The sequence below is a fragment of the Mesoplodon bidens genome (assembly GCF_964165515.1).
Source record: "Mesoplodon bidens genome assembly, chromosome: 1".
Lineage (NCBI taxonomy): Eukaryota > Metazoa > Chordata > Mammalia > Artiodactyla > Ziphiidae > Mesoplodon > Mesoplodon bidens.
Window position 1 is genome coordinate 68,600,581 of NC_138176.1, and position 16,557 is coordinate 68,617,137.

Genomic DNA, 16,557 nt, shown 5'->3' on the forward strand with positions numbered 1-16,557 from the left:
GTAGAAGGTTTGAGAAACGGCGTTGTGCTCTGTTCTGGTGATATGAGTGTGAGTTCCACCAGGCAGGAGCTAGGTGATCAGAGGAGAGCTTTGGTGGCCATGTGGGGAGGAAGAAAAACACTCAGTGTTGAGGCCTGTCACTACCTCTTACTGAGACTGTGACATCCCAGTCCTTCCCTTTCCACTCCATCATATGCGCCCCTGAATCACCTTTCTAACATGTGGCTCTGAGCATCCTTTATCCTCTGCCTTGCAAAGCTCCATGACACCTCGAGATTGACACAGTCCTTCCAGTTTATCCTTCAGGTTACCTACTCTCCAAGCTCACTATGCATTTCCACACCTTAGCTCCCATGGCTCCCTGATGCAAACCCTACCCTTCCCTCAGAGAGGTGGAGAGAAGAGGGTGAGCCCTGCCATCAGACAGGCTGGGTGGGAAGCATGACACCATTGACTCCCCCATGAGATTGACCTGGGCCTCTGTCAATCCATCTGCAAAATGAAAAGGCCAGTTTGTGGTCCCATCCAGCAAACATCCCATCGTAGCCCTAACACTGAGATAAAGATACTGTCCAACAAGAATTGCTAGGAAGTTTGGGTGAAATGATTTCTGTAAAGTGCACAATTCCCAACATGGTGTAGATAAATGTTCAAAGAGAGGGAAGATGGGAATGAATTTAGAAACTTTACCTCCATTTTCATTTCTTTCTGGTTTATATTGAAAACGAGTTTACTGACTCTTAAAAAGATCAATCATCTTCCCCCAAACGAGCGAATTTTATTCTAGTCTTTTCCTTTCAGTGGCAGAGCTTAAAGTGAGGTATGGAGCTGAGGCAGTTAATCTTGGAGGTTTGAGAGAGGGGAATGAAATCAACCCGACCATTCCCCAAGGGTTTTGCTGCCGCAGTCTGGACCAGTGGCGGGTGCCTGGGGAGACCCAGAGGGACCCACGCACACCAGACGCAAGGATGTGATGAGGAATTAGTCTCCATGCCAGAAGCCTGACCCTGGAGACAGGACCAAGTCCCATCTCTACGGGACTGGAATAACACACCATCCAAACTCTGTTCCCACAGATAAGAGAACCTGGGTACACTCTGCCCATTCCATCAGATCAAGTTCTCCCAGGCAGCGAGGGTGGGGGGAGTTTAATTTAGTACCCTTTAAAAATTATTAAACCTTTTAAATTATTAAGAAGTATTAAAAATTCAAAATAATTCAGAAATTGAACATCTTCATTTAAAATGAACCTTAAATATTGAAAACCACAAACCTCTGGAGGCCAGCTTTGTTCAGTTCATACTCCATGCCCACCACGTGGACAGCTGCCTGTCCAAGCAGAAATAGAGAGGGAGACCTGCTTCACTCAGGCCCAGATGCAGAAAGGAGCAAGCGGGTGGGAAGGGCAGACGGATGGCTGCCAAGCTACACACCATCCAGCTGCAGCTCGTTCACATGTGGCGGTGTGATGGATGCTGTTGACTAGAGGAAGCCAGGGAGCATCTTTGTAATTCCCTGGCAAGAGGCAGCTTGCTAACACATGGGCCTTGCTTCAGCACTGAGAGAACACATCAAATCTCCAGCAAGTGTGCAAGCAGCATCTTTCATTAATCACCCTGGGCTGTCAGGCTGTAAAGAGTGTTAACACAGGAGCCTTTTCAGAGTGCTTGTCAGCTGCCGGTGTCGAGATATTGTCTGCACTCCAGCCAGAGCCGTGGAGTCCGGCACGCCTCCCCAGACCCCTCCTTCCAACCTCCCTCCCCGCTTTCAGGCTCAGCTGGAATAACAACATTGTTCCCTGCTCGGCCACTGCTTCCTCTGCTAATCCATTTGGCTTTCATTGACACACAGAGGGCCCTGGGGTGCACCATCCCAGAGGATACGACATATGAATGAGCACCATCGCTCTGGGGCCCCGCCAAGAGGAGTCAGCAGATAATCCGCTTCCAGACAGCCTTACAATTAGGAGGAAGCTTCCAGAGGCAGGGAACTCAGTGGGCTGAGTTGTAGCATCGGCTGGTAAATAATAAGGCCAATCCCGGTGCTCAGTTGCTTGCTGTGCCACTTTAGACATGTCACTTCTCTCTTCTAAGCTTTAGCTGCATCTGCAAAGTGGGGAAATCCCACCAGCCGGAACTGAGCCTTGCTTGTGCCTGAACAGGCATTTTTCCCTTCAGATCCACCCTTCTTAGCTGTCCAAAGACCTCAGTCCCACCTCCAAGAATCTGAAACTTGGAACCACGAATTGGACATTACCTCCAACATGCTTTCAATGTTAGTGATCTTTGATTCTAAAAATCTGGTGAGGGGAAAAATAAATAAAATAAAATAAAAGTCAGCTGAGGCCAAGGTCAGAAGGAGGATGAAATCCTAATTTAAAACCTGAAATGTGTACATGTCAGTCCCAAACTCCCAATCTATCCCTTGCCCCAACTCTTCTCCCCTGGTAACCATAAGTTCAATCTCTAAGTCTGTGAGTCTACTGCTTTGTTGTAAATAAGTTCATTTGCAACATATTTTTTTAGATTCCACATATAAGCAATGTACATGTACATACTGCTGTTTTTAAAATAGATTACCAACAAGGAACTACTGTATAGCACAGGGAACTCTGCTCAGTATTATGTAACAATCTAAATGGAAAAAGAATTTGAAAAGGAATAGATATCTGTATATATATAACTGAATCACTTTGCTGTACACATGAAACTAACCCAACATTGTTAATCAACTATACTCCAATATAAAATAAAACGTTAAGGAAAAAACAAACAAACAAAAAAAATGATCTCAGGTCATCCAATGGAAAAGTACAGGCACTGTGATAGGGCTGACATGCTGAAGGAAATGACAATGACTTTGAAATAACATAGACTAAGGTCAAGTGGTGGAAGCAGATTTAAAACTCAATTCATGTTTAATCTCCAACATGATTCTGATAAACGTCAATGGATTGAAAAATAAATCCTGGATGTATTGATGTGTCATGATAAAATGTGACAAAACAAAAACAAACAAACAAAAGAAACCCTGAAGCTCCTCCTAGGATCCCGGGAAGAGGGTGCCTCGTATTCAAAGTCCCTGGGCTCAGGATTGCATCCTGCCTGCTCTGAGGTGCTGCCTTCTGTCCATGGCCTGGCCTGCCCTGCCTGCATCAAGTTCCCTGTACACAGTCGCAGAAACATATCATTTCCATGTCACATGTCAGGAACTGCAAGTCTGGGGAGTCTCTTGAGGCTTTAATCAAAGACCAAGATGTCAGGGAAGGGGCTGCATGTGGAAAGTGTCAAAAGAGATCTCTCAGGACCCAGATAAATGATCTGCTCCTTCCTGACTGATATACCGTTAATTTCTGCAGCATCTCAGGCAACTTGAAAGAGTGCCAAGAGCTAACCACAAAGCATCCCAGACGGCAGCTGCAAAATTCCTCCAAAAGCATGACTCTCCACTGCCTGCAGGCAAGGGCCCCAGGAGGCAACAAGGATCTGAGGGTCCAACAGGCTGGTGGCAATTCTCTTGCTTCCCATGGGACTGAGCAAGTCTTGGAGCCCTCTGAGTCCTCCGTTTCCTCGTCTATAAAGTTGGGACAGGGAGAGCTACCCAACAGAATCATTTTGAGTATGAACGTGGTGAGCAGAGAGCAACAGTCTGAGCTGGAAGTGGGACTCGGGCTGTGGTCTCCTGGTGACTATTCCCTCCTAGTTTAACTATACTGTGCCCGGTGTTGCAGCCACCAATGAGACCTCATAAATATTTACACCGGCGTGTGTGGTGATGCTCAATTAATTGCTCCTGTGACGCACTCTGAGAGCCTCAGAGGATAGGTGCCATGCAAAGGGATTATTAAAGGCACAAATAAGTAAGCTCACAGAAGCCGCATCCTTCCGAGCTTTCCATTGCCCCAGGGCTTTTCAGATCATTGCCCCAAATCTAGGGGAAATGTGCTTTCAAAATCACACTATCCAGGACTTCCCTGGTGGCGCAGTGATTGAGAACCTGCCTGCTAATGCAAGGGACACGGGTTCGAGCCCTGGTCGGGGAGGATCCCACATGGAGCAACTAGGCCCGTGAGCCAAAACTACTGAGCCTGCACGTCTGGAACCTGCGTTCCACAGCAAGAGAGGCCGTGATAGTGAGAGGCCTGCGCACCGCGATGAAGAGTGGCCCCCGCTTGCCACAACTAGAGAAAGCCCTCGCACAGAAACGAAGACCCAACACAGACAAAAGTAAATAAATACATTTTAAAAAAAAATTCACACTGTCCAAGGCGGGATGTGGCAGCCAGGAGAAGATCTCATTGGTCTTCCCAGATAACTTACCACCAAAGAAATGCAAACGTCCCAAAACTATTTGAAATAAATAAATAAATAATAATTAATCTAACTAGGCATCAGGGAAGTGAAACAGATAAAATAGGAATCAAGTAGCAAGTAGGAAATGTTGTTTTAAATGGTCGTGGATTTAATGGTGGTAAGATATGTTGAGATGGTCACTTCACAGTCTGTAGATAAGAATATAAATTCATTCAACCCATCCAGAAGACACCTGAGTGATATGAAACAAGGGGCCTAGGAGACCCACATTATCATTATCAGACACCTTCATCGCAGTTGCACTTGATGGAGTCTCTCCATTGAAACACTCAGAGATCAGATTAAAAATGATATCATGTTGCAGCAAGGGTACACACTGCCACATGATTTACAATTGTAAAAATGAGCAAGAACCTAATTTCCCTCTCCAAAAATCACACAGCTGATAAATACCATGTTTTCGAGTAACAAAGATCTACAATGCATTTTTAACATCAGGAGCCTATACATTCTTTTATATTATTTTTAGACATCTGTATATTGAAATGCATGAAGACATCCTCATACACGCATGCACATATGTGCCTGAGACTCCGAAATATCACCTGTGGTATTGACTGCTATTTTCTTCTCCATGAATTTTTCTATTTTCTATGTTCTCTGTAATGAGATGTTCCTTTAGGTCTAGAACAGCACAAACATAAAGGAAGTGTCCCATAAGTTGATTTGTGATCTGCCTTTGATGACTACCCACTCCTCTGGGGAGGATGATGAATCGCTTGCAGCTGACACTTACCTTGGTTCTCTTTTCTGCCCTAGGTCATGGCCTCGAATCCATAGTGTCACAGGTGAGTCAGGGCCCCCCAGACACCTAAGCAGTGGGAATGTTAGCAGGAGTCTGTTACTCTTCTTTCCATTCTTTTCTGTTTTTCTTTGGATAAAACTATTGGCTGGTTCAAGGTGACACTGGTGACTTAGGTTCTTTCCCTCTGGTGGCTCCCAGGCTGGAAGTGTGTGACATCCACAGCTTTGGAGGCTAGCAGACAACGTGGGAATCCTGGCCCCCCATTTCTTAGCTGTGCAGCCTTGGATAAAGCACAGATCCCTGTGGGCCTGAGTTCCTTCAACTGAGAAATGGGTATAAGTCTGCCTGAATGCCAGTATTGTGGCTACTCATTAGTGTTTGTTCAACTAAACTGTACATAATAGGCTCCTCCCAAAATATGTGTTGAGTGAGTGAATGGGTCAGAAACCACATTTTATGCTTCTCCTGCATCTCTTTTCATAGCCTAGTTCCTGTTACTAGACACAGAGTAAGAAGCCATTAAAGTTTGAATAAAGTATATACTTACTTTATAAAGTAAAATAAAGTATACTCATCTTGGAGTATTATTATATCAAGGAGAGTCCCATAGGACTAACTAGAAAACTGGTGGCTAGAAATAATGACTGGAATGAGACATAAAAAAAGAGAAATAGGAAACTCCCTGACAGTCTAGTGGTTAAGACACTGTGCTTTCACTGCCACAGGCCCGGGTTCGATCCCTGGTGGGGGAATTAGGATCTCACAAGCTGTGTGGCACTGCCAAAAAAAGTAAAAGAGAGAGAGAAATACAGGAAGTGTGCAAAGAAGCAATAGATGCATAGGGAGTGATGTCATCAGCAAATCAATTCACAAGATTCATTATAGCACATGTTGGAGAATATAAGCAGCACCCAGCCACCCAGCGTGGCTTGCACAGCAGCAAGGAGAAGGAGGAAAAAGCAAAATCAATGCTGCAAGTATGAATATAAATAAGAAACAAACGAGCACCCAGGTCTAATCCCTCTTGCAGAACATGTTTTTCTGAAGCTTCTCAGGTCCTAAGAAATGTTACATTCTCTCAAGGTAGATGTTTCCAAATTGTACTGAGTCCTTGGGGTCAAAAGTACCCCCCCTCCAACTACTTGTCACTTCTCAGACCTTCCTACCATCCACTTAAAGTCTTGGGGGGACTGTAGAGAATTCTAAAGGGGATGGTGCTTGGAAATGAGGTTGCTAACCTGATTCGGTGACTGGTGAATTATAAATGTGACCTGTACCCCTCCCCCTTTGGGCTCTTTCTCCACCTGCCTTAAGGTAGAAAAAAAACCTGACAGGTGGGATTCCATTTCATTAACAACATTCTAGAGACACAAAGAGGGAAAAGAAAACAAATCAAAACCCCCCAAAAGTCAATTGAGATAAAGCTGCCCAGACCTGCCCATAGGCACTCAGATCTGTAGCCTGACAAAAATACTTAGCAAACCACACCACCCCAGCCTATGCAAGCTTAGGCACCAATGCCAGTGTCTACTACACTATAATAAAACTGATATAATTAAAGATGCACATGATGATTTACATAACAGACTGCTCATGGTGGTGCTATTTATAACATTCCCAGATACTTTAAAGTTGTTTGCAATTTTTTATCATGGGATTTGTTGAAAATGTGGTAGGGCATCTAGATGAAAGAATACTACATAGCCATTAAAAATGATGATGTTGAAGCATATCCAATGATGTGTATGTTATAGCATGCTATTATATGAAAGGGCAGCAAGAAAACAGTGTGCATACATTTTGATCGTATATACGTAGATTATATCATGTGTGTATGTGTTGTTAGTGATTTTCTGTAATCAAATATTTATAGTGGTTATCTTGGTATGGGGACATTATAGTGATTTTTATTCTCCTCTTTTTTGCTTACCTGTATCTTATAATTTTGCTACAGCAGCATTTTTTTTGTATACTAAAAACAACCTATCAAAAAAAAAAAAATCTCTAGGCCTGGAGAAGACAGACATATATTCAAACTTGGACAATCTGTCAATACCAACATCTTCTATGAAGTTGATATATAGAGAACAGGGTCATGTTTTTCCATAAAGTAAACTCGGGAGATTTTCTCCTTCCACTTAATAAAGAATGAAATTGAGAGGATAGCCCTCTTTAGAAAGTGAGGCTTTCTGTCTTAAGTTACCACACACAATAAAAACTGATAAAGATGTATATTGGTTGACTCAGACAGACAAGAAATTTCATTTTGTCCAGGAACACTTGTTTTGTTTTGTTTTTTCCTAAGGAAATCAATCTCTTTTTTTTTAAACTTATTTATTTTATTTATTTATTTTTGGCTGTGTTGGGTCTTTGTTGCAGCACACTGGCTTTCTCTAGTTGCAGCAAGTGGGGGCTACTCTTCATTGCGGTGCACGGGCTTCTCATTGCTGTGGCTTCTCTTGTTGTGGAGCACAGGCTCTAGGCGTGCAGGCTTCAGTAGTTGCGGCGCATGGGCTCAGTAGTTGTGGCTCGTGGGCTCTAGAGTGCAGACTCAGCAGTTGTGGCACATGGGCTTCATTGCTCTGCAGCATGTGGGATCTTCCTGGACTAGGGCTCGAACCCATGTTCCCTGCATTAGCAGATGGATTCTCAACCACTGTGCCACCAGGGAAGCCCAGGAAATCAATCTTAAACGTTGGGTTTTCCCACTTCTAAAAGAAAAATTAATACAAATTTTAGGACTGGAGAGAGGAAAGGCGGGTATGGAATATGTGAGCATCCAGTGCCTCCTTCTGGCCATTTCTAGATAATTCAGTACCTGTGTTAATTTATCAGAGGCTGGTTCTCTCCAAGATGTTGGGGAAATTGGTGAACAGAAACAAATTGAAATGTTAACAGTTGAATTGCAGGGAAAAGGTGTCCACACAGTTCTTATAAGCACAAGCCAGTACTCAAATCATCTAAGGTTGCTATGCCTAAGGATTTACAATGTCTTCACAATTCATCATGTATCAGAATGACAGCAGTGAAAAATGCGTATCATCAAGCCCACACCAGGGTTTATGCTTTGGTAGAGCTATAGTGACACCAGAGAATCCTTACCTTTAACATGATAATTCTAATTCAGGTAGTTCTAGGACAGTCTTTTGAGAATCACTGGCTGAAGCAAAAACATATATAGATAGGTGGATGGAAACTATCAAAGCTGTCTCCACCAAGAGGCAGCTGCCTTAACTATCACCATTCATTCATCCATCCATCCATTCATTCAACCAACTGTGGTAGTTTCTTAATGTGACAGACACTCTAACCAGCTTTGGCCACAAGCTTTTAAAAAAGGAAATAAAAATGAAAATTTCTGGGGACTCAACTAGTCTGAGATTCTAAAACTGTGCTTTACAGATGAGGAAACTAAGAACTAGAAAAGGGAAGTGAATTTCCAAGAGCCATCTAGTGAGAACATTAAGCCTGTTCTCCCAACTCCCAATACATGTTTCCCATGTAACTCTGAGTTTAGACTATTTGTGACTTGGAATTCACAGTTCATAATCTTCAGATCAAGAGACTGTGGTTCAGTGAATAAAACCAAAATTCCCAGAAGTGCTAGATGACTGAGCTGGTAGGTAGGTAGGTAGATAGATAGACAGACAGATAGATGATAGATGACAAATTCAATAAATATATAATAGATATATAACATACATATATTATATGTGTGTATATATATTCTATATCTCTATTTCTGTCTCTTTCTTTCCCTTCCTACTTCCCTCTTTTCTTCCCTTTTCCTTCTCTGCTCCCCTTGACTATACAAGTCATAGTCAAGGCTTATTGCACATCATAATCCTTTACTCAGAGACAGTGAATGTAACTCTAGGCAAGTTCCTTCCTGCCTTTCCCTATAACCATGGATTGATGCCAAGCTGAAGATGTTCTAAAGTTTGGGACCTGCCAGGGTAAAGAGTGGAAACTATCCTACTCCTCACCATAGTGAGAGGAAGATCAGGCCGATGCCCTCCATCCCCAAATACTTCCAAGTTTTTAAAAGATAAAAATGGAGAAAGGCAGCATCTTGTAGAGGAAAGAACCAAGGGCTGTAAGTGTGGAGCTCAGAGTTTGTATACTGGTTCTCTCATGATACCAGCAAGCCCTAGGTCCTGTGAATGAGAGAAAATGAAAAGAAACTAACATATATGGAGTCTCTACTTTGTGCCAGACATTTTATAAACTTATCTAATTTAGTTGTAAGGTACAGATTTTATTACTCTTGCTGTATAGATCAGCTAAATGAAGCCCAGGTGAAGTTAGGGAACTTGTAAAGACACCAGTAGTGTAGATCTCAGATCCATCATAGCACACATGTTAAGTTAGGCACCAAATATTGTCAGCCTCGGTTTTCTCAGTTATTGAATCCCAGAGCTTCACGGCTAGAAGGGACCTCAGCTTGAAGAACACTTCTGAAGAACTGACTGGTGCTTGTCAACAGAGTTGAATGTTGGAAAAGGCACATACTTTGAAAATGGGCACTAAATAATGAACAAGTTCCTAATATAGATCTGAAGATCTAAAGATCTGGATTGAGTGAAAAAAAATTTGGCCATGAAGTTGAGCTTGAAAAGACATGAAACACAGAACACAGCAATTCCTTAGTGGTGCACTGAGCCAAGGAGTTATTTATTTACACTTTTCAACAGCTATTTGGGGTAGATACTCTTATTCCCACCAGGCTTACAAGCTTGCCTGGCCAGAAAGTGAAACAGGCAGGATTTGAACCCAGAACTTCTCATTCAGCTTCTGTGAAACATGTGTCCATGCCTTTGATCAGAGTCTCTGCTATATTATTGGTGAGCACCAAGGCTGATTAAAAAAAAAAAAAATTAAGGCTGCAAGACACTTTAAAAAAGAAATCGTGGGGCTGAAACATGACAAATGTTTATGTATATTTTTTTTATGTAAGTCAAGTCCAGAGGCAAGCAGTCCAAGGCTGTTTGGCAGCTCTTCTCCTCAGGGTCCTCAGAGGCCCTGCGCCTCCTGCATCCCTCCCTGCCTCTAGTTGGCCTCCATACCATCACCTAAAATAGTGATGTCTGCGCTCTGGGCTGCAGGAGGGAGGAAGGGAAGGAGAAGACGGAATGAATCGTGCACAATAATTTCCCTCTAGAAAGCTTCCTGGAAATGGTGAGTTGATTTTCCACCTCTTCCATCAACCAAAACTTGAACTCATGCCCAGATGAAGATTAGGACAGGTAGTAAGGACTTACTCAAGGTGGCCATGTACCCAGCCAACCAGGAGGAGTTCTAGTACAGAGAAGCAAGGGAAAATCGATATGGGGAGACACAATGGTCTCTGCTCTGGAGTACTTAGTGACGGGAAGTTGGGATTCACTGGCCTCTTGCTTTTTTCTACATATTTATAAGTCCAGCTGGCAGCCTCTGGAATTGGAAGCAACCCTAACCCTCACCATTCCTCTCTCCCCCTGTGCCTCTCCCTCTGAAGTTTCATGACTGAAATGAAAGCAGAAGCTGGTTTTGCTTGGGGAACCTGTCTGGTTTAGAAATACAATCATCTGAAAGGCCTGTTAACTCATTTCACTTCCTAGAGAAACAGAAAGTTCTAGAACTCTGCAGGCTTCCTACTTCTACCCTCCTTCTCACACCAGGGAAGCATATTCTCTTCATGGGACTAGTTCGGGATTTTCTTCACTCATGCCTATCCCATGGTAATAGCACTTGTGTGCTCAGCCAGCTACCCTGCCCCTTTAAAAGTACTAAATGGGGACGTAGACAAGGCACCAGCCTTGCACCTCCAGGGGCTTAAGTTCATGGAAGTGTTTATAAGTGAAAATAGCCTGAGAGTCTCTCTTCCTCACTTTATTTAACTCACATGGCTCACCTTCCACTGGACAAGAGTGGGAGCTTCTATGTTACTAATTCTCAGACTTCTGAGACCAGAATAAATATCACCATAGGAGCTTGTGTAAAATGCAATTGATTTGTTCTGGGACCCAAGTTTGCTTTCTTCCTTTTTTATAAAGCATCCAAGATGCCAATGTTCAGGGGACCTAAATTTGATGGGCATTGGTCGTACACCTTTGTCACACCTCTGCAGGCATGAGGTGTCCATGTTCATGACTAAAGTCTGGGGTAATTGCTTCTGCCAGTCAGGAAACCCCCTGAGCTTTACATGACACATATTCATCTTCACTTCCCTCTTAAAAATAACTGTTAGGGAAATGCTGCCTTTTGTAAAAAGGTGTTTCCTTGCGGGTCACGCAGAAATCAGTTGTCCTCTGTGGCTGTTTGGTTCCAGAGGGTGATGAGGGACCCTCCACTGTCCCAGCATCACCATCACTCTTCCAAGATGGTGATGTGGAAAGCTGCTAAGCAGCTTCCCTCATCTTTCTAAAAAACGGCTCTCTCTGAGAAGCCAATCTATCCTTCAGTTCCAGGAAGACTCAAAGACTGGGAAGAATTTGGGGGACGGTTACTATGGTGAGGATCTGGGCCCAGCAAGAAGGAGCGCCAATCTCAAGTTCACTCAGCAAGGGAGGGGATCAGGTTCTACTGAAAGTTCTGTCGCTGGTTCCAAGTTCTGGGTGTTCCCACAGCTGACTGTTCATTTATTGTCACTTACCATACACAGGGTTGCAGGAATGATCAAGAGCCTGGAATCTCACCACTGCCTCGGGGGAGACAGGCACCACCGTCTGTAACTGTGTGATATATTCGTTGGCTTGCTTTGTTCTTACATGCTAAGGAGAAGCCGAGCAGGGTGTATTAATCAAGGAGGACAAACATCTATAATGCATAAACTACAAATGTTAGTAGTTTAATAAAACAAATGTTTATTTCTTGCTCACATCACAATCCAATGTAAACTGAAGGAGGTCTTTTTCCAAACATTCATTTGGGATTCACTCTCCTTTTACCCAGTGGCTTCCATTATCCCTGAGGGCCTTGGGGTCCTCTGTCTCTGGCCAGCCACTGAGGCAGGAATGAGAGGTGGAGAGTCAAGCGGGCTGGCCTGGAGTGGAATCCATCACACTTGTCTCATGCCAGCGTCCATAGCTCCATGCCAAGACCTCCCAGTGCAAGGGACGCCAGGAATTGTGCGCCAGCCAAGCGCCCACAGGAAGAGGAAAGGGGGTTTGGTGAGCACACAGCATTCTCACCACTGCCAGGCGCCTGAGCTAGTGATGACCGGGGCTGGAGGGTGCTCCTTAATTTTTAGCTGAGATTGGTAGTCAGGGAGGCTCCTCCAGAGGAGATGACATTTAAGACACAGTATGATGGATGAAAAGTATCCAGGCCTGGGCAGAGCTGAGGAGAGAACTTTCTGGACTAAGGGACACATGCGACATCTCTGAGGTACCTGTACTAGATAAACTTAAAAAGAGGCTGATACGGTTAGAGCTCAGAGGAGGAAGAAACTAGAAAGAGATGAGATCAGAGACAGGGCAGGCGGCCAGCTGTGCTGGCCTCTGGGAGCAACGGCAGGGAATCTGGACTATGTTTCATGGGCCCTGAATGACATGTGCTGATTTACTGTTTTAAAACTATGCTTTTAAAATTACATTTCCAAGACTCTGCATTGTTCATAACACAGGTAGGTACTGAGGGAGATCGAGATAAAATATAATTCCTTCCCTATAGGAGGGTAGTGGACTTAAACAACAAAGAAGTAATCGGCGCTGCTTCTTTTTATTTGCGTAACGGTGAGTAAAACAGAAAATGACGGATCTAACTGATTCAGTGAGATTACAGTGACCTGTAGTGGTCAGAAAGGGAAGCCCCAGGAGGATCTCAAAGTTTACCGAGCATTTTGGAAAACAAAATGGAGGAGGCAGGGACTCCAGGTGGAATCAACACAAGCGAAGACCCAGAAGTGGCACGTAGCATATTTGGGGAATCCAGGAGGGTCTCAGATTGCAATGCTGCTGAAAGAAGAGATCCCCACAGCTCTCCATGAGAATGTGGGTATAATGACTATATTCAATGAAACCAATATCCTAAAATGAAATGATATTGAACTCTGAATTAGAGAGTGGAGCTGCTTTCCTAGATCACAAGTGCCAGAGCAGATCCCCAGTAAGTCTATGCTCATTTGTGCCTCCCAGGCCAGCTGGTGTTTAATGGGTGACATTATTAATTTAACTCAATTCATGAGAGAGTACAAATTGCTAAAGGGCTGGAAAACCTGTAGGTTTCTCTGCCAGGGATCTCACTATGGGTGTAATTGTACTGGGACAGGGAGATGTTATTAGTGCCCCGGGTTAGTGTTTGCTGCTGGTCCTACCACCAGAATAGAATGTAACTGGTGGCAGGTGCAGACAGGATACTCCTCCTCCTGGCTCATTTTCTCAGGAGATTAGCTCTGGCTTAACACTTCCCCCATGCACTGGTCCTAGGCAAATTCCATAGAACTGTGTTTCCACTGAGCCAAAGTTTCATTAATTTATACATTATACCCTACAGGAGACTTTGGCATGCTGGCACAAATTCACAGCGATTAATTTTGTATTTTGGTATGGGAAGAGAATTCAGGGTGAAAGCACAAAAGTTTAAGAACGTGATGAAGCCAGACCAAAAGGTAGAAATACACATCATACCATGGTCCTCTGCACTATTTGGACGCAGGCTAGAAATTTTCCCTGAGAGTCTTAACAGCTAAAGGAGGAAGGGAAATGTGATCTCTTCTAGGATTGATGTTTTCCATTAAATCAAAGCAAAGAAGTGTGCAGCTTCTGGTCCTGAGACCTACTAGAAACTTCTCGCATATGTGCTAATAAAGAGAACACGATAAGAACATTTTCTGCCTACAGTGTTCCTAAATTCAGACTAACAGCATGAAATTATACTGCAATTTAGGAAAATTAAGTGTATGAGGAAGGAAAAAAACCTGCAGGTCATGTGAGCAATTCTTTGGTGGTTTTGCATAATCTGAGGGTAAAATGTAAAACATCGAGCACTGAGTACACTAGATGACCTTCTGGCCATCTTTCATAGAACAAGTCCAAGGGAGGAAGTTGAGTGTTGAGAAACATCTGCTGAACAAGATTTATTCAACAAACGCCTGTCAAGAATTCATTTGGTCAATAGGGCCCTGCACCTCAAGCCAGGGATAGATGAATAAGTAGATATGGCCCCTACTCTTAAAATATGTAGAGTCTGTTCAAGAAGACAATGTGTGGACACATTATTGCAAGTGCAACGTGTGCCAGAGGGCAAGGGGAAAACACATGTGGTCATTGGCTGAGATGTTGCTGAGTCATTACTTTGGGTGCTACTGATTGGGGGGCGGCGTTCTTTCTAACATTGTTTCTCTTCCAGTGAGAAGGCTAGCTTGCTGTGGAAAGGCTTCTTAGTTGGGATTTGATTCTCTTTCCTCCTTTTCCATTGCCCCTGTTATGTAAGAGCAGCTGATAGAATGAGAAGCATGGAAATGTGCACTTCATTTTGAGCAATTACAGTCAAGAAAAATTAATTGAAATGAGCACAAGATTTCTGGAGAAAAACAAGGGCTCAGTCTTCCCAGTGTTTTGCAATAACGTTTTGGTCTCTTTTTGTTGGCAGGCCAGTACCAGACTATTAATGAGCCTCTTCTTGACGGCGTAAGTCAGCTGCTTTCCTTACCTATTTTGTCAGTGTTTGATATTTACAAAGTAAGTGGCTTTTTTCAAGGTACTTAGTGAATTTAAAACAATTAAACTTTTCCAAATGGCATAATTCCCTGGCAGAGAAAACTGCATTTCAGTTCTTGCGTAGAAAACTGTATTCCTACAATATATGTAAATCAAATCATCATGCTGTATGTCTTAAACTTATACAGTGATGTATGTCAATTATTTCTCAGTAAAACTGGAAAAATAAATAAATATTGAGGCATTAATATAGAGAAAGAGAAAAACATTATATTTCCATTCCTCAACTATACAATAAAGACAAAAATTAACTCACAATGGCCATTGTGAAGATTGAAAAAGGTGAAAATACCAACACATGGTGCTGGCAAGTGTGTGATGAGAAAATCACTTCCTAAAACTCATGGTGAAATTTTAAATTGCAAGAAACTCTTTGGAAAGCAATTTCATAATATTAAATAACAAATATAAAAATGTCCATTTTCTTAGGCCCCGTAATTCTATGGTTGGGAATTTAAAGAATTAAGCTAAAATTTGGATTAATATTTAAATACTCATCTATATTTTATAATATATTTTAAATGGCAACACACTAGGATCATGCTAAATATTCAATAATAGAAGAATCATTGAATGTATTATGATATATTCATATTATGAAGTCATTAATAATATTTACAAAGAAGTTGAATGACAAGAAAATTTTAAATTTATAACATGAAATCAGATATCTAATACTATAAATAATGTAATTGTTAAATTATAATTTACATAATTTGAGTACTTTTAACTAACCTATCTATAGATGATAAATGGGATAGATAGAAATGATAGAGATAGATAGATGATAAATATATGATAGATAGATAGATAGACAGGATTGACCTGTAAAATCATTGATTCTTTACTATTTGAAAGACTACTTTAAGAATTTGGATTTCTCTGGTGGTGCAGTGGTTAAGAATCCACCTGCCAATGCAAGGGACATGGGTTCGAGCCCTGGTTTGGGAAGATCCCACATGCCTTGGAGCAACTAAGTCTGTGCACCACAACTACTGAGCCTGCTGCACTCTAGAGCCCACGAGCCACAACTACTGAGCCCACATGCCACAACTACTGAAGCCCACGCGCCTAGAGCCTGTGCTCCGCAACAAGAGAAGCCACTGCAATAAGCCCGCACACCACAACAAAGAGTAGCCCCTGCTCACCGCAACTAGAGAAAGCCCACACGCAGCAACAAAGACCCAATACAGCCCAAAATAATAATAAATAAATAAATAAGTTTTTTTTAATTAAATTAAAGCTATGGCTCTTCATCCCAGGACACACACTCACACACACATACACACGATGAATCAATCAGTCAATCACAAAATATTTTATAAAGTATAAGGCTTATATATACTGAGCTTTTAGTAAGAACCCTGATAGTGAGAGTAGACAGATACTAGATAGGTTAATAGATAAATAGATGTAATGCATTATATTTAAAATAAAACTCTGTCCCTTTCTCTTTCTGGAAAAAATAAACCAAAATATTTATATTTGGTCCTGGGGGCAAGATTCTGAGGGTCTGATGTAGATTCTCTTCAGACCTGAAGTGGTGGTTGCTGTTCCTTTGTGCCCTGCCCCCATGAAGTCTAGCAAGGTGACAGGACTAAAGATGGGCTCTGTCTCACATCTCCAGTTCTTCCAGCAGGTCCAAGGCTTTCCCAAAGAGACTGTGCTCTGAAGAGTCTTGGTTGCCATAATAGTATAAAAATGATGTCCTTGCAAAAATGTCTATCTGTCAAATCCC

At 42.6% G+C, this 16,557-nt stretch overlaps 1 protein-coding gene across 1 annotated transcript in view; it reads left to right on the forward strand.

Moving 5' to 3' along the window:
• CLNK (cytokine dependent hematopoietic cell linker) overlaps window positions 1–16,557 on the forward strand; it is a gene marked incomplete at both ends in the record, with an annotated part of 142,703 nt that overhangs the window by 36,591 nt on the left and 89,555 nt on the right. Inside the window, 2 exons of the mRNA XM_081249704.1 lie at window positions 5,133–5,161; window positions 14,692–14,729. Coding sequence (XP_081105830.1) covers window positions 5,133–5,161; window positions 14,692–14,729 — 67 coding nt within the window. The remainder of the gene's footprint in view (window positions 1–5,132; window positions 5,162–14,691; window positions 14,730–16,557) is intronic.